Source organism: Coregonus clupeaformis, chromosome 19 (assembly GCF_020615455.1).
Source record: "Coregonus clupeaformis isolate EN_2021a chromosome 19, ASM2061545v1, whole genome shotgun sequence".
NCBI lineage: Eukaryota > Metazoa > Chordata > Actinopteri > Salmoniformes > Salmonidae > Coregonus > Coregonus clupeaformis.
Window position 1 is genome coordinate 45,300,360 of NC_059210.1, and position 18,728 is coordinate 45,319,087.

At 40.2% G+C, this 18,728-nt stretch overlaps 1 protein-coding gene across 1 annotated transcript in view; it reads right to left on the reverse strand.

The window, feature by feature from the left end:
• Positions 1–2,334: 2,334 nt before the first annotated feature.
• Positions 2,335–18,728, reverse strand: part of LOC121531979 (choline/ethanolamine kinase) — a 29,622-nt gene continuing 13,228 nt past the window's right edge. Inside the window, exons 5-12 of the mRNA XM_041837603.2 lie at positions 12,304–12,437; positions 12,051–12,155; positions 8,624–8,682; positions 8,100–8,187; positions 7,522–7,630; positions 5,205–5,311; positions 4,779–4,860; positions 2,335–4,519 (exon numbers count right to left, since the gene is read on the reverse strand). Of these exons, the coding sequence (XP_041693537.2) occupies positions 4,463–4,519; positions 4,779–4,860; positions 5,205–5,311; positions 7,522–7,630; positions 8,100–8,187; positions 8,624–8,682; positions 12,051–12,155; positions 12,304–12,437 (741 nt within the window). The 3' untranslated portion in view covers positions 2,335–4,462. The remainder of the gene's footprint in view (positions 4,520–4,778; positions 4,861–5,204; positions 5,312–7,521; positions 7,631–8,099; positions 8,188–8,623; positions 8,683–12,050; positions 12,156–12,303; positions 12,438–18,728) is intronic.

Consider the following 18,728-nt stretch of genomic DNA (forward strand, 5'->3'; position numbering starts at 1 on the left):
TAGTGTTGGAGGAGAGCGAGAGAGAAAAGGATACAAAGTAGTGGTCGGAGACATGGAGGGGAGTTGCAGTGAGATTAGTAGAAGAGCAACATCTAGTAAAGATGAAGTCAAGCGTATTGCCTGCCTTGTGAGTAGGGGGGGACAGTGAGAGGGTGAGGTCAAAAGAGGAGAGGAGTGGAAAGAAGGAGGCAGAGAGAAATGAGTCAAATGTAGACGTAGGGAGGTTGAAATCCCCCAAAACTGTGAAGGGTGAGCCATCCTCAGGAAAGGAACTTATCAAGGCGTCAAGCTCATTGATGAACTCTCCAAGGGAACCTGGAGGGCGATAGATGACAAGGATATTAAGCTTAAATGGGCTAGTGACTGTGACAGCGTGGAATTCAAATGAGGAGATAGACAGATGGGTTAGGGGAAAAATTGAGAATGACCACTTGGGAGAGATGAGGATTCCTGTGCCACCACCCCTCTGACCAGATGCTCTCGGGGTATGCGAGAACACATGGTCAGACGAGGAGAGAGCAGTAGGAGTAGCAGTGTTTTCAGTGGTAATCCATGTTTCCGTCAGCGCCAGGAAGTCGAGGGACTGGAGGGTAGCATAGGCTGGGATGAAGTCAGCCTTGTTGGCAGCAGAACGGCAGTTCCAGAGGCTGCCTGAGACCTGGAACTCCAGGTGTGTGGTGCGTGCAGGGACCACCAGGTTAGAGAGGAGGTGTTCTCCCAGCTCCTCCTGGGGAACGCTGAAGTCATTCCAGAAGCAGAATTCTAGGAGGGAGTGGAAGACTGAGAAGGGAATGTGGTCCAGGAGAATCAGTCTCTCTGAGATCTCTCTCATACTGGACTGGGACAGGGCTTTGAAGTACTCGTTACAGTCCGACAGACGACCCAGGTTTACCTTATACACACAGATGGAAGAACAAAAAAACACAGATGGAAGGTTAGCTTTGTCATTATGCCAAACTATGGAAAAATGCTGCAAAATGTCTGATGGGACACTACATAATGGAGAAGTGAGGTGTATCATTTCTGAAGGCAATGCAGGGATGATGTGATGACATACAGTAGCTGTTAACCTCCGTAGAAGGCATATGTGCTGGTCTGGACTGTAACCATGACTAGCTTCCATCTCCATGGTGATAGGTATGATATGCCTCATTGGTCTGCCACTCCTCTGACACCCTGTCATACAGTCCTTCACCTGAGTCGCCTGGTGATGTCAGCCAGGTGTGTGGCACAGAGAAGGGCGTTCGCCACACCCTCTCTAAAGCATACTTCAACCACCTGCTGATCCACAGCAGCACAACTGTCACATACTGTCTGAGAAGACTCATCATACTGAGGAGACAAGATTATTTACTAAGGGTGCGTTCGTAAGTTGCCTACAATGTGTCAGAGTGCGCTCAGTGTCATTGGTAAATTCAGAGGGTTGTCAGATTGCCTGTTCGTAAATTCAGAGCATTTTGCTTTCTGAGCTTTCATAGCGCCAACTGGATGCTCTGGCCGAGGAGTAGGGTTGATCCGAGCATTGACCTTACAACGGCAGTCAAGCACCCAAGCTAACTGGCTAAAGTTGGCTAGCTTGCTAGCTACTTCCAGACACAAATGAGAGAACACCTCATTCTGACCATTTTATTCGCCCTAGCAGAGCTGGTTAGGCTATTTTCATGTTATCTAGATTGTTAGTGACTGTAACTGTGCTGTTGGGAACAATTTAATTAGATTTTTACTGACACCAGTCATATTCAACGGGTGTTGAACGTTCGTAAATTCATCAGTTATTCTGCGCTCTGGCACACTCCGACGAGAGTGCTCTGAAATCGGACTAGCTAGCCAGAGTGAATTTACAAACACATCCTAATATTAAAAGGGAGTTACTTCATCCATCTCATGAATCTATCTTGTACAGAACTTTCTCTCTCAAAACAGTGTTGGGACTAGTCAAAATAAATCTGCATAATTCTTTGAAGAATTATGTAATACATTTGAACAATTATGGTACTCCCCATATCCCCTACCTTCTTTGCACTGAAAGTAAGGAATAGATGTAAGTGATATAGTGAAACTACCACCTAGTTAAGAGGTGCAGCTATTGACATATTGAATATCTCTCCAATCCTTGCAGACTGGCATGAAGTGCCTTGAAGCCAGGGATCAATTTGAAATGGACAAGTCTGCAAGTCAGAAATAGGACTTCCCTAAATCTGTTATGAATTGTACCATTAGGGGGAGCTCCGGTTCCTGAAAATGTATTGCTATTCTACAGTATAGATATAAGATATAAATAACTGTTGCCATACCATTCTATTGAATTTCTAATCATCAATAAATGAAGACATATTCAATCAGCATATTTATTAGCAGTTCAGTTATAATACTTACACATCAGCTTTTGGACAGGATTGAGGTGTAATGAAAGAAAGTTACTTAATTTAGCTAGTTGATGAGGCACTGGCTTCTAAACTAGGCAGTTTCATATGCTAGCAAATCGAACATTGGCCTACATCCACAGCATACATTCTAATTCTGATATTATACCAAAGGTAAAGTAACAGGTCATACTTTATTATAACTCACATCAAAACAAAAGAGCACTTCACTCCGCAAACAAATATACTAAATAAATTATAACAAATTATACTAAAAAACATTTTCACGTGTTCAAATGATTGCCATTCCAAGGAAAAAAATACATTTCTTTCAACATGATCCCATTTTCATAATCTTTGGATCTGAATACCAAAAGCATGCAGATATTACATTTGGTTTTAATAATATGTTAGGCAGACACACACAGGAGCCAAATGCACATTTACATCAGATACAAAATCTGTTGTTCAAAGTTATGGACAGCTTTCTTTAACCATTGTGGTTCTTGGTCTGAAATGGAAAAGAACAAACATCCAAACCTTGGGCATAGTCAAACCGTGACAGACAGTTCTATACCAGTTTACTAGTAATGGAACAGCTTTAGAATGAAAGGTAAACCTAGTCAGAATGCAATGACATCATAAAAGCCAGACAAAAGCTATATATAAACAGAGATGATTATTTTCATGAGCTGCTCTCCTCTGAGAAGTGTAGTGCAATAAGCTTTCATTGTCTATAATCAAAACATGTTCCTTTTTTAATCATTTAGTTTCATGCCTACATTTGCTTGTTTGTCATACAAACATAAAATGTGTAAAATGACCCCCATTGTTGTGAAGAGGTAGAATGACACTAGAGACTTAAAACATACGACGCCTCCTGCCAGCCATGTTGGAAGACCACCGCATCAATTATTCTGACAACAGCTGAGTGGCAACCCCAAGCTGCATGATAAAAGTGCCTAAAACTACTTGGTTCATCACCATGGTCAATTTCTGTGCTGTATTTGGCAGCCAAGACACAACAAACTGTAGCTGAGAAAACAAATTGCCTTGCTAAGAAACAATTTGCTGTGCAATGCAGTGTACATGTTCACAAACCGCCAGCAGGCTGCGCCATTCTTCCACCACAGTGACTGGTCTTCCAACATGGCGCCTGGTGTGGTTGCTAGGTGATTTCTGACAACTGCAACCCCTCTATATATAGTTTGAATAGAGAGAATGCTAAAACAGACAGGTCATACATGGAGTTTAAGCCCAATTCAATCAGAACCCGTTATAGAGAAAGGTAAAAAACAACATCCTGTTTAAGAACATATTTCACTTACTATGCAATGGAGCATGTGCTTTTTTCCACAGGGTTAATATTTTTATGAATAGGGCCATCAGTCTGTGTTCCCTACTGTACTACAAAGCAACAGAACTACAGTATGATCAGAGTTCTGATATGCAGCTTGATTCTCTGCCATGCTGCATTGTGTCCATGCACAGAACAGACATTTAACAAACAAGTCAAGGAAAGAGAACAGACGGCACAAAATGAGCATATTTCGACCCTATTGTCAAGGGTGTATTGAAGTACAACAATCAATTAAATTACGATGTGGGGTAAAAAAAGAAGCCGAGTTGAATGACTGTAAAAGAAAGCACATGACTACAGAAGAATCTGACTACAGGTTTTGAAACATAAATGTATGGAACCAGTAGATGGTAACTAATGTAAACATGCTTTTTTGCTGTGCATTTTCACAGAATTTCACATTTCATAGTAGGGGTGGATAAGTGCATTTTGTTGGATTGCAGCGAAGTCCCTGCTTCACTGTTAATTGTCTCAGGCAGAGCAACGTATTGGATGCTACTAGATGGACAGGGTCGTGGTATATTATAAATATCAAGTTCAAACAATGGATCATTTTGTAAAAAGCCACCTAAGACTCTTCAGTGGGCGTTTTTACCCCTTATTTGGTTTGGTTTCAACACTTAACAAATCTGCCTAGCTAATTATGTTTCTGCTATGTTACCATCAGGACAGTTGAGTACAGGAAGAATAATAAAAATGACAGTACATTCCATTGAAGTCAATCTGTTCTTTTAACGATTTAGGAAAATAGCTTTTTCTGCTTGAAGTAGGCATCAAATCGAGACTGGGCATAGTCCTGAAACGACAGAAGTCAAATGAACAGGTGTAAACTTTGAGACGGATCATGTGTTTTGGAAGCACTGTTTATCCAGGTCATAGAACAACTCACTCCGCAAATAAACAGAGAGACAGGGGGAGTGACCATAAAACACCTACAATGTCATGCGGATGACATTAATCGATGTTCCAGTATGCTGAAGCTCTATTGTATTGTTTCATTCTAGTGAGGTGAAGTCTATCTCACCATGTGAAGTAAAGTCTACTAATGTACTTACCATGTATCCAAACTCGATCTTGGATATCGTGGCTTGAATGATAGACCACAGGCCCCAGAGGAAGTGAGATGCCAGGGCAAACCTGTGGAAAAATCACTCAACCCTAAATTAACTGCCAACGGACTGGCTACTTACTGTACATGTGGATACAGTAGCAGTGAACATTTCATACCAAAATCAATGCTGGTTAGACATTTTCAAAAGCAAGCACCACCTTGGTGGTGGTAAAGGTGAGTTTTCCCTCTTATTATGTAAAGCACTTTGAACACCTAGGTGGAAAAGCGATATATAAATCCAATCAATTATGATTATTATTACAAAACAGAGCACATATTGTAGACTACTTTTAAGGTTAGAAAATCAATCTTTGATTTATGAGTGAACTGTCCATTTTGGATTAATCTGTGGTAGAAGTCTGTGTCCTACCGATTGGCTTCGACCAGCATCTGCTGCTCTATTCGAGCTTGGTCCTCGTGCATGGTGCTCTCTGAATAGCCTCCCGTCTCCACCAGGTAGTTACGGATGAAATGCAGCTGCAGAGATAAACACACTCGCTCAGAGAAGAGGGACGCCACATAGACTTAATCTATAAATGAAGTTCCCTGGCTTGTATCAATAACTTGAAAATAATGCATTTGCAATTGTGTCATTGTATTAGACCAGCTGACTTCATGAGTTCTGGAAATGTGCATGCATAGTTTTGTTTCCACTAGATGTGGTCAGAAAAAGACTGGACAGACATACAGTACGTCACACACTGAGGAAAAATAGATATACACTGAGGCTACTGGTAGTGTGGTTGGTTAAAAAAGTTACACTAGCTACAGTGTGTTTATTTGAATAATGCTGTAAGATTGGGATACCAACAGTGAACGTGACATGTTGTGCTCATCGTAAGGATTTCTGTGGTGGAATCATGAACATGTCATAGTGACTGATGACAGACAATGGGTATGTTTGAGTAGGCTAACGAAGCCGACTGTAGACAGTTGACGAGTGAAGTCGGGGCAGGTGCATCTGCGACAGCTGAAAGTCGGACACTGTAGTGGTTTTCCAATTGCAAGGCTCATATCAACATGGCAGTGTTAACATAGCTGCTATTGTTTAAAGGTTTTTCTTTATTAATGTCGTAATAAAAGTTTTTATATCCCTATATCACACACTCACAAACTGAAAACTTAAGTGTACAATTAATTGGTTAGAGAGAGATCTCAAATATCACACTAATTTGTATCCCCTGTACCTTTAGAATAACGGCAAAGTTGGTTCCTGTTTCAGTCAGGTAATGTTTGCATGGGTCAACCACAATCTAATTATTGATTGACAAATAGTGCCTCTCACTAGCCAGGCGATGGCTGTACGGTGCAGTTGGTGAGAAGCAACTGCAGCAACTTGAAGGCGACTTCATCAAAAACATTTACAAAAAACATGTGCAGTTGACATGTAGGTACAAGTCAGACAATTTTTATCCCCATAATACAACACACTTTTAAAAGGCGGTGACTAACGATGGTAACCAACTAGACAAAATGGATCTGCTCGAACGCGCCCATTGATCTAGAAATTATCACTTTACCTAAAATTCACCTTAACTGCATTCCTTTGTATGGATGCTAACCTTTGCATCACACTCCTACCAGAAGAAAAGTCAAGAGAGAAATGTCATACTGATAGTTCATAGGGAGAAAAGGGAGAGTGTGATAATGGGGAGAAGAAGTATGCATGAGAGAAAGTGGCTGTGTCCAAATACCCATACTTGCGTCCTAAATAGTAGGCCGTTTGAGTATGCGAAAATAGAAAGTTTAATAGTATGCCACATTTAGAAATGCCACACTTTAAATGCCCGGATGTCATACTCATTTTGGCTTTGAAAAGTGTTTCTTGTTCTCTTGGCCTTCGTCAGAGCTTTTAAACTAAATGCAAAACCATCTTTTGATTTCTGAATGTGTCGGCACCGGGGACTCAGGATTTGGCTGCGTTATTGATGTCATGGTAATCAGGCGTTTTGATTTGAACATATGGATTGTTATAGTTTTGTAGGCTAGGCTACCCATTTAATTATTTAATTTATGGATCATGCCTTACCAGTCATTCTGATCCCAATAATCAGTGCTTTAGTGTATTATGTTGCTGTCCAGCGGTTCTGAATTAGCGATTCACCTGACTGTTCACATTGTTCTGTGCAATAGCCTTTTGATTTGAACATTTAAAAAGTTTTGGTGTGTGTACTAGGCTATTTGATTTAATTTATATATGTTACAGCACTTTGGTTTCACTAATAAATCATGTTGAAATGGAACCAAATTATCTGTTTCAGTCTTCAGTTCTTTTTAAATAGGATAGATGGGCTATGGTATAGGTTGAATGTGATGCCTATAACCAGCCTGAGTAGGCATATAACTCTTCCTATTCTATTCAGAGTTTACAGAAATGTATCGAATTGGAAATGAGCTATTATCAGACTGGTTAATGCGATGCATGTCTATCGAATTTGGAAAAGTCCACCAGCACTCTGCCCTATCCCACCTACTCAAACAGTCAGGAGCCACTACTGCGTTACGGCCGTGGCATACTGCATACTTTTTACTAAACGGTACCTGTTAAATAGTATGCGAGAATGAGTACATAGTATGCAGTTTAAGTATGTAGTACACTAGCATGGGTATTCGCACTCGGCCACTGTGTTTGCATGATGTTGGAGGGTATTTTGATATACAATAGGTGTGGTAGAGGTTGTAGTCACCTGTTGTTCTCTGCTGGGGTAGTTGTCAGGTGTACACTTGTAGAAGGGCCACTGGTTGTATGTGTAGTCATAGCACCACTCACAGAAGTGGTTCCCAAAGTCAAAACCCCTAAACAAACAACAAACACATTGCAGCACAATCTAAGATGACAATCATAAAGAAATTGAGACAATCGCCGCTACATATGGATAGCATAGTACTTAGACCTGTCCCTTTTACTTGTAGAGACATACTTTAATCAATGCTGTTACCACCAAGCTGTTTGTGCCTTTGATTGGCGGCAGGTAGCCTAGTGGTTAATAGCATTGGGTCAGTAACCGAAAGGTCGCTGGTTCGAATCTTGGAGCCGACTAGGTGAAAAATGTGTTGATGTGTCCTTGAGCAAGGCACTTAACCCTAATTGCTCCTGTAAGTTGCATTGGATAAGCGCGTCTGCTAAATGACTAAACTGTAAATGTAATTGATGTACAGTATATGGGGCTATAAGCATTCCTGTGTAGTTGTAGCTGAGTGTGTGTGGTTATAACCCTTTTACCTGTAGTTTTAATTGAGTGTTTATGTATACAAAGGCCTTTACCTGTAGTTGTAGCTGCTGTACTCAAAGTCTATGAGCATGAGTTTCCCAGAGGAGGTGCGGTCTCTGTCCTCCAGCATCAAAATGTTACCTGAGGACGAGAGACAGGAGGTTACAACACTCCCACTTCCCCCTCGAGAGTTCAATAGCACTGTACATTCAGAGTGTGTCCTGATGTGCACTTCAGGAGTCAACTGTAAGTATACATAGGCAATCTACGGCCACCACCTCTACCATCTACTCTATTGGTTGACTTGCCTGAGGGTATGTTGCATACGAATGTGATCAGTCTCTAAAAATAGATACCCTCCACCCCTTCTTTCTCGAACTTATGTAATATCCTGTCCTTGCAGGAAGTGACGGACATCCACTGTTGAGTCAGGGGGAGGGTCAAGCAGCCCAAATTAGAGGTGGGAGGTTTAAAGTTAATATGGTTAGAGGGGAGAGAGAAAGACAATGAGGGGAGAGAGAGAGAGAGAGATGGGTAGAGAGAGTGAAGGGAAGAGAGCACAAAGATAGACCTTTACCTTCTTGCACATCATTATGACAGAACACCACTGGAGATGGGGTCGCTGCCAACAACACGCTGTCAGAGAGAGAGAACTGTTTTATCTCATGAGAACATGACATTAATATATTATGTACACACTTCAACTTTCAGTGAACTTTAAGGGGCAGAGGTTATGGTACATTTCAACAGCTCATTATTTATGTTATCACCCTGTACAATATTTAAAAATATATGTTTTATTGGAGACAAAGAGACTACGGAATTACATAACACACATTCCCTTTACTATATGGAAGACCCGATTACTCCCTTCACTATTTCAAGCACATGATCATGATGGTAGAGTAGTTACGGGGAAGCAGTGAGTACTGGACACCATGGCATAGCAGGGTAGTAACTATTTAGTGGGATTGTGCAATAATGGCATGTCCTGCATGCCTCTCTCTGACTCTCCAAGGGTAGCTCAATAGGAAATGAAGGTTGTAACTGAGCAAATCCCTGACAGGGAGAGAAATACGTGATTGTGATATTTGTGATTGAGCAGCCATGTTCAGAATGCAGGTCCTGTAAGATATGTTGATCTATGCTCCTGATATAATCACAGGTAGATATACAGAAGATAGTCTCAACCACACTAACATTAGGCAACCGTGGCTGTGGCTGTAGGTGTAGATACAGTCCCCTCCGTAAGTATTGGGACAGTAACATATTTTTTGTTGTTTTGGCTCTGTACTCCAGCACTTTGGATTTGAAATGATACAATGACTATGAGGTTAAAGTGCACTCTCAGCTTTCATTTTGGGGTATTTTTTATCCGTTTAGATATTACAGCACTTTTTGTACATAGTCCCCAATTTTAGGAGACTAAAAGTATTGGGACAAATTCACTTGTGTGTGTAGTATTCAAGTAGGCAAAAGTTTAGTATTTAGTCCCATATTCCTAGCACGCAATGACTACATCAAGCTTATGACTCTACAAACTTGTTGGATGCATTTGCTGTTTGTTTTGGTTGCGTTTGACATTATTTTGTACCCAATAGAAATGAATGGTAAATAATGTATTGTGTCATGTTGGAGTCACTTTTATTGTAAATAAGAATAGAATATGTTTCTAAACACTTCTACATTAATGTGGATGCTACCATGATTACAGATAGTCCTGAATGAATGATGAGTGAGAATGTTAGACGCACAAATATCATACCCTCAAGACATGTTAACCTCTCACCATTACAATAACAGGGGAGGTTAGCATTTTTTGGGGGGTATGATATTTTTTAATAATGTATAATTTACAATCCAAAGTGCTGGAGTACAGAGCCAAAACAACAACAAAAAATGGTCACTGTCCCAATAATTACGGCGGGCACTGTATGTGGTAACACTTACAGTAACTCTACAACTAAACTATTACAAAGCAATTAGTAGCTACTACATTGACATGTAGATACACCATGAGTCACTAATGATATAACAAAGCTGTACAGATGTGTATAATATTGGTCCAGGTTGCTGTTAAGCATGTGATAAAATGTGACTGGTTGACTGAAAGCACCTTGACGTAGTAGAAAACTATATGAATGTGATCTATCATTATTATTAGATCAGGCGACCTTGAGGTGTGTAGGGGACTGGCTGCCAGACAGTAAGGGCACACCATAGACTTAGATAGACATCTCTAGTGCCCAAAAGCACGTTTGAGCATGGGCAGAGCCATTGAAGACTTTCAACATTTTGAAGTATTTTACTCGACTTCCTATGGGTTACGGAAGGATCAAATAATTCCATCCAGGTCATTAGGAAGGATCAGCCAATTCATTATACTTGTGAACGAACATTCCATAACGGCAGTACATTTCCAACCTTTGCTTTATACCTGTTCAAACAACACACTCCAGAGTGGTGTACTACAAAGCAAGCTAGATCTACTCAGGCTTTTATAAAGCTAGCCAGCTTCAGTTAGCTTCACATTCCAGGTCAGGCTTCATCTGTACTACGACGGTGGATATTGCTTTTCCGGCTGCCGCTAACTCTATCAGGCTTGTAACTGCACGTGCATGTCGCACATGGCTAGTCAAACGCCAAACTCTTCATTGAGACAATGCTGAAACGTCAATCCATGGGCGAGTCAGTGCCACATTTTCATTTGTGCAGATATCAAAATTAAAGAAAAGTTATTTTGCTAATTCAGCAGGCTATGGTGTAAAATAGGCTTTTATGTGCCGTCCTTATTTATTGTTAATGCCGTCTTTGGTGTGCTTATCAAACAATGAGCACCTTTTTCCCACTCCTATTGCTCCTTCTTCTATCTTTGGAACATCTTATTGTGTTGTGGTCATAGACATATAATCCATAGAAGGGTTTTGGAACCTTCATTTGACTGTTAAACTCATGGGTACACTAGCAAAGGCTGCCAGTCTTGAGTTGAATGGAAACTGCCATCTATAATTATATGTCTATGGTTGGTTGTGGCTGTCAGTTTGCCTTTTGCTAATGTCTAAGTACAATCGTGCAAAAAATGTACAGTTTGGAAAGCAAATGGTTATTACTAAATGTGTAATGTGATTTTTTATTTTATTAATAAAATATTTGATCAGTCGTCTTCCTCAAATGAAGGGGATGATGATGCAATCTTTGCCAGAGGGGAAGGTATCTGATTTCATTAGTCCTCAACTCATGGCTCAGACACTTCATTCAGGATAAATGTTGAAATGTACCTGGCTAAAAGGTGAGCCATTTCGTATGACCGGTTATCTTGAGTTGAACTCAGAGTTGACCAATGTTACCTCACTAACTCCTCAAACCTGGTACATAGTATACCCCTCAGGTGGCAGTATGCACCCTTTCAGTTGGTTTACCAACTCATAGAAGTAGTAGAAGAAAATGGACTACTTCAAAATGGAGATGGCCTCCATGGCGCTGCCCATGCTCTGACAGACGCATAATAAGCCAGATACAAAGTTGCTTCCTTCTCTAACTATCTCTATGGGGCACACACACTGCTGGTCTGTGTGTGTGTGTGTGTGTGTGTGTGTGTGTAGGGTCACAGGAAGCTACAGTCTCCTGATTGGGCAGTGTCAGAGAAAGGCACTGGGGGAGAGGTCAACTTTCTAACAGGCTGCAGAGAGAACACTACATATTTATTAGAGAGAGTAACATGTTTGTGGATGTGAAAGAGATAGTTCATGTTGTGTATGATGTGTGTGTGTCTTTATGTGTGTGTGGTGGAGAGAAAGAGAGAGGTCTATTGTGACGTGGATGTCCCAACGCTCCTGCCTTCCCTAAACATTCCTGTTTTTTTCCTTTAGCTCCCCTGCCATAGCATTATTGTCCCCAGCCATTTCCACCTCCTCTCCTCCCATTGCCTTGCCATTCCCAGACATCTCCCCTGCCAGATCATTGTCCATTCCAGCCATGCCCTTCCCCAGCATCTCCTAACTCACCGGAGACTCTCCAGCTCTGCCGGGAGGTCGTACTTAATCAGCTTGTTGTATTTCTTGACGTGAGCCTCGCGGGCAAACTTCAAGTTCATCACCTGATCCATGTACCTGAGACAACACCAGACAGAGCATTATGAAAAGCTGATGAAAAGTACTACTTGCAAACGGTTACATCAAATTCAAATTTTTACAGTACTCCTCAGTCAATACTTGGTGTAGGCTTTGACTTAGAGAGAGCAGTCCTATCCTACCTTACCTGCCTATGGTCCCGAACAGCCACTTGGGTTCCTTGTTAAAGGGCATGTCCATCCTGTGGAAGCGGGCCATCTTTGAGGCTATCTCAGCAGACAGTTCCGGAACAAAGAGCTGCTCTGTACGCAAACGGTTGCTCTGGGAGATTAGGACAAAGACACAGGACTTTACACTCACAGTCACTGTTAAAATGTATGGGACTTTTCTGATACATCTGCCCAAAGGTCTGGACCTTTATGGAAAAGGTGCACTCGCCAGTCGTAAATCCCAGCTCCGGTTGTCCCCCCTCAATCAGTACAAAGATGCTAACTTGAAACTGTAAATTGTGATATGTCTGTTATTGTCAACCTGTACGTTGTGTTCGATATTTGAGTTTGCATACATTTTAATGCATACCTACACTACCGTTCAAAAGTTTGGGGTCACTTAGAAATGTCCTTGTTTTCGAAAGAAAAGCAATTTTTTTGTCCATTAAAATAACATCAAATTGATCAGAAATACAATGTAGACATTGTTAATGTTGTAAATGGCCCTCCTGTAGCTCAGTTGGTAAAGCATGGCGCTTGCAACGACAGGGTTGTGGGTTCGATTCCCATGGGGGGCCAGTATGAAAATTGTATGCACTCACTAACTGTAAGTCGCTCTGGATAAGAGCGTCTGCTAAATGACCAAAATGTAAAATGTAGCTGGAAACGGCTGATTTTTTATGGAATATCTACATAGGCGTACAGAGGCCCATTATCAGCAACCATCAGTCCTGTGTTCCAATGGCACGTTGTGTTTGCTATTCCAAGTTTATAATTTTAAAAGGCTAATTGATCATTAGAAAACCCTTTTGCAATTATGTTAGCACAGCTGAAAACTGTTGTGCTGATTAAAGAAGCAATAAAACTGGCCTTCTTGAGACTAGTTGAGTATCTGGAGCATCAGCAATTGTGGGTTCGATTACAGGATCAAAATGGCCAGAAACAAATAACTTTCTTCTGAAACTCGTCAGTCTATTCTTGTTCTGAGAAATGAAGGCTATTCCATGCCAGAAATTGCCAAGAAAATGAAGATCTCATACAACGCTGTGTACTACTCCCTTCACAGAACAGCGAAAACTGCCTCTAACCAGAATAGAAAGAGGAGTGGGAGGCCCCGGTGCACAACTGAGCAAGAGGACAAATACATTAGAGTGTCTAGTTTGAGAAACAGACGCCTCACAGGTCCTCAACTGGCAGCTTAATTAAATAGTACCCGCAAAACATTGGGCAGTGTCAGAGAAAAATTGCTTTTCTATCGAAAACAAGGAAATTTCTAAGTGACCCCAAACTTTTGAACGGTAGTGTATGACAAGTGCGTATGTCTGTGTGTGCGCGGTAAAATATCCATAAGACAAAATTGGATATGCAGACATTTCTCTCTAAACATGGAATGTGAAAGTGAGTCTGTATACAGTATGTGTCTATTTAGCTCACAGTGACTAGTGAAAAACACATATGCAGAGAGATACTTTCAAACACGATTGAAACGGACAGTTTGCAAATGTCAAAGCTATTTGGGGCTTTGCCAGAAAGTAGAAAGGACATGTAACATGATGGTCAGAGAGAGAAGACCTGTCAACATCATGCATTCTGGAAGCACTCGCGAATGGATTCCATTTCAAACTGATTGATCAATATAGCGATGCTCAGGTGGTAACTAATATTGTACATTGTTAAACTAACAGCTACTGTTTTTAAAGGGGCACTCTGCAGTGCAAACAATAACAAAGGGGTATTCCCACCACAAATTTGGTAAACAGCTAAGGGATGGGGCTGGAGAAATGTAACCACCCTTAAATTCATAGACAGAGGTACAGATGCAAGGACTGACCATTCATGAGATTATAGTTTTAACCATGTTTCGAGGGTATACAGTGTTTGTTTACAATTACATTGTTTATAAACAATGGTGTAAAGAAATATTTTATTTGGGGTTCTGATAGGGTACTACAGTTGAACTAAACTCATGACGCATTCATAAGTTGTATTATTGGTGTATATACACTACCAGTCCAAAGTTTGGACACACCTACTCATTCAAGGGTTTTTCTTTATATATAATAATAGTGAAGACATCAAAACTATGAAATAATGTAGTAACGAAAAAAGTGTTACATTTTATATTTGAGTTTCTTCAAATAGCCACCCTTTGCCTTGATGACAGCTTTGCACCCTTGAATGACTAGGTGTGTCCAAACGTTTGACTGGTACTGTATATATTTTCCTTTTTTATGTTCCCCTAATGGATTCATCAGACCAGAGAATCTTGTTTCTCATGGTCTGAGAGTCTTTAGGTGCCTTTTGGCAAACTCCAGCGGCCTGTCGTGTGCCTTTTACTGAGGAGTGGCTTCCGTCTGGCCACTACCATAAAGGCCTGATTGGTGGAGTGCTGCAGAGATGGTTGTCCTTCTGGAAGGTTCTCCCATCTCCAAAGAGGAAATCTGGAGCTCAGTTTGACCAGGCGGCCAGCTCTAGGAAGAGTCTTGGGTGGTTCCAAACATCTTCCATTTAAGAATGATGGCAGCCACTGTGTTCTTGGGAACCTTCAATGCTGCATCAATGTTTTGGTACCATTCCCCAGATCTGTGCTTCGACACAATCCTGTCTCGGAGCTCTATGGACAATTCCTTCGACCTCATGGCTTGGTCTTTGCTCTGACATGCACTGTCAACTGTGGTACCTTATATAAAACAGGTGTGTGCCTTTCCAAATCATGTCCAATCAATTGGATTTACCACAGGTGGACTCCAATCAAGTTGTAGAAACATCTCAAGGATGATCAATGGAAACAGGATGCACCTGAGCTCAATTTCAAGTCTCATAGCAAAGGGTCTGAATACTTATTTAAATAAGGTATCTGTTTTTTATATTAAATACATTTGCAAAAAAATCTAAAAACCTGTTTTCGCTTTGGCATTATGGGGTATTGTGTGTAGATTGATGAGGAAATAAATTATTTTAATCAATTTTAGAATAAGGCTGTACCGTAACAAAATGTGGAAAAAGTCAAGGGGTCTGAATACTTTCCGAAACACCATCCAGTTTTGATTTCTATTTGCCATACTTTTTAAAAACTGTGCTATGATGTTTGACAAAAGTTCTGAACCTTTGTATTCCCATAGTTTCTACAGATTGTACATAAAATAAAAATTTGTTGCTAAAAGTATTATACTATTGATCGATTGACTATGACTTTTCAAATCACCCAGCAGTGCCATTTGCAGAGTTAGCTCACTTCCTGAACCTGTGACCAAGAACAAGCTACATATGGACAGTACCAAAGCAAATTATCTGGTGATTCTGTCTTTTCACAGCAAAATCTGCAGCGCTGGGATGGTTGTATCCCCCATTTATATAACATTGTATTGTTTGCAAGAACTTTGTATAATAATCTGGCGTCGTTTTGTGCTTCAGCTCATAAACCATGTGCCATGGAATCGGTACATCGAAAATGTCTTCCCAACTGTTTTGCAATCTATATGGCACAGGTGTCAATTTTTTGGTCCTTAAATGAAACTGCTATTCTTTTTTATTTATCACAACTTTCTGTAAGCATTTTCTTTAATGCAGGGCCGACAGACAAGCTCCATACTTTTTCCACCTTCCAATTGCCTCTTCCATTTTTGCGGTAATGTTGCAATTAGTTGGTTGTAATTTTGGGTAGAGCAGACATTTCCATAGATTTTTGTTAGCTGTATGTGTGACATAACTCCACCAGTTCTATTTATGATATCATTTACAAAGATCATACATTTCTTACATTTTTCCTGGTGGATTAAACTGAAATTGCAAGCAATTTTATATGGCTTGTTTTAAGAATAGCAATATTTTTTAGATTATTTTACTTTCAAATAACCGAAAGTGAGAGGTTGTAATCTGAATAAAGGGACAAAGGCCATTCTTGAACAAGGGGTGAGACATTCTTACTAATCTACTAGAGAACCAGTTTGGATTTAAGTATAACTTTTGTATGACTGAAATCTTTAGTGAGAGGTCTATTGCTTTAATATTTAACAATTTCTGCCCTCCGAAATTTATATTTATTTATTATATATATATATATATATATATATATATATATATATATATATATATATATATATATATACAGTCATGGCCAAAATTGTTGGCACCCCTGAAATTTTTCCAGAAAATGAAGTATTTCTCACAGAAAAGTATTGAAATTACACATGTTTTGCTATGCACATGTTTATTTCCTTTGTGTGTATTGGAATAACACAAAAAAAAACAGGAAAAAAGCAAATTTGACATAATTTCACACAAAACTAAAAAAATGGGCCGGACAAAGTTATTGGCACCCTTTCAAAATTGTGGATAAATAAGTTTGTTCCAAGCATGTGATGCTCCTTTAAACTCACCTGGGGCAAGTAACAGGTGTGGGCAATCTAAAAATCACACCTGAAAGCAGATAAAAAGGAGAGAAGTTGACTCAGTCTTTGCATTGTGTTTCTGTGTGTGCCACACTAAGCATGGAGAACAGAAAGAGGAAAAGAGAACTGTCTGAGGACTTGAGAACCAAAATTGTGGAAAAATATCAACAATCTCAAGGTTACAAGTCCATCTCCAGAGATCTAGATGTTCCTTTGTCCACAGTGCGCAACATGATCAAGAAGTTTGCAACCCATGGCACTGTAGCTAATCTCCCTGGACGTGGACGGAAGAGAAAAATTGATGAAAGGTTGCAACGCAGGATAGTCCGGATGGTGGATAAGCAGCCCCAAACAAGTTCCAAAGAAATTCAAGCTGTCCTGCAGGCTCAGGGTGCATCAGTGTCAGCGCGAACTATACGTCGAAATTTGAATGAAATGAAACGCTATGGCAGGAGACCCAGGAGGACCCCACTGCTGACACAGAGACATAAAAAAGCAAGACTACAGTTTGCCAAAATGTACATGAGTAAGCCAAATTCCTTCTGGGAGAACGTCTTATGGACAGATGAGACCAAGATAGAGCTTTTTGGTAAAGCACATCGTTCTACTGTTTACCGAAAATGTAATGAAGCCTTCAAAGAAAAGAACACAGTACCTACAGTCAAATATGGTGGAGGTTCAAAGATGTTTTGGGGTTGTTTTGCTGCCTCTGGCACTGGGTGCCTTGACTGTGTGCAAGGCATCATGAAATCTGAGGATTACCAAAGGATTTTGGGTCGCAATGTAGGGGCCCAGTGTCAGAAAGCTGGGTTTGCGTCCGAGATCATGGGTCTTCCAGCAGGACAATGACCCCAAACATACTTCAAAAAGCACCCAGAAATGGATGGCAACAAAGCGCTGGAGAGTTCTGAAGTGGCCAGCAATGAGTCCAGATCTTAATCCCATTGAACACCTGTGGAGAGATCTTAAAATTGCTGTTGGGAAAAGGCACCCATCCAATATGAGAGACCTGGAGCAGTTTGCAAAAGAAGAGTGGTCCAAAATTCCAGGTGAGAGGTGTAAGAAGCTTATTGATGGTTATAGGAAGCGACTGATTTCAGTTATTTTTTCCAAAGGGTGTGCAACTAAATATTAAGTTAAGGGTGCCAATCATTTTGTCCGGCCCATTTTTTGAGTTTTGTGTGAAATTATGTCAAATTGGCTTTTTTCCTGTTTTTTTTGTGTTATTCCAATACACACAAAGGAAATAAACATGTGCATAGCAAAACATGTGTAATTTCAATACTTTTCTGTGAGAAATACTTCATTTTCTGGAAAAATTTCAGGGGTGCCAACAATTTTGGCCATGACTGTATATATATAGGCTAGTTTAATTTTGTCTGGCTTGCCGTTCCAAATAATATTGAATATTTTTTGCTCATATATTTAAAAAACACGAGTCGCTAGGTGTAGGCAAGGCCATAAGGAAATAGGTAAACTGGGATATGACTAAAGAGTTAAATCAGAGTGATTTTTCCACAAATAGACAGGCATTTTCCTTTCCACTGTAGCAAGATCTTATCTATTTTTGCTAACTTTCTATTAAAATGTATTGTAGTGAGATCATTTCTTTCGGGATAGGAATACCGAATATGTCCACATCACCGTCAGACCATGTTATTGGTAAACTACACAGTAATGTCAAAGTTGTATTTTCTAGTGATCTAATACGTAATATAGTACACTTAACAACATTTGGTTGTAATCCAGAGAGGTTAGAAAAAGTATCTACATCCTCTATGAGGCTGTGGAGGGATCCAGATTGTGGATTTAAAAGAAAACATGAATCATCAGCGTACCATGACACCTTTGTTTTTAAGCCCTGGAATTTTAGCCCCTTAATATTGTTGGATCTGATTTTAATAACTAACATTTCGATGGCCATAATAAATAGATATGCCGATAGTGGACAACCTTGTTTTACTCTGACAGTAGCCATTATTTAATATTTTACACCTTGGGTTACTATACAT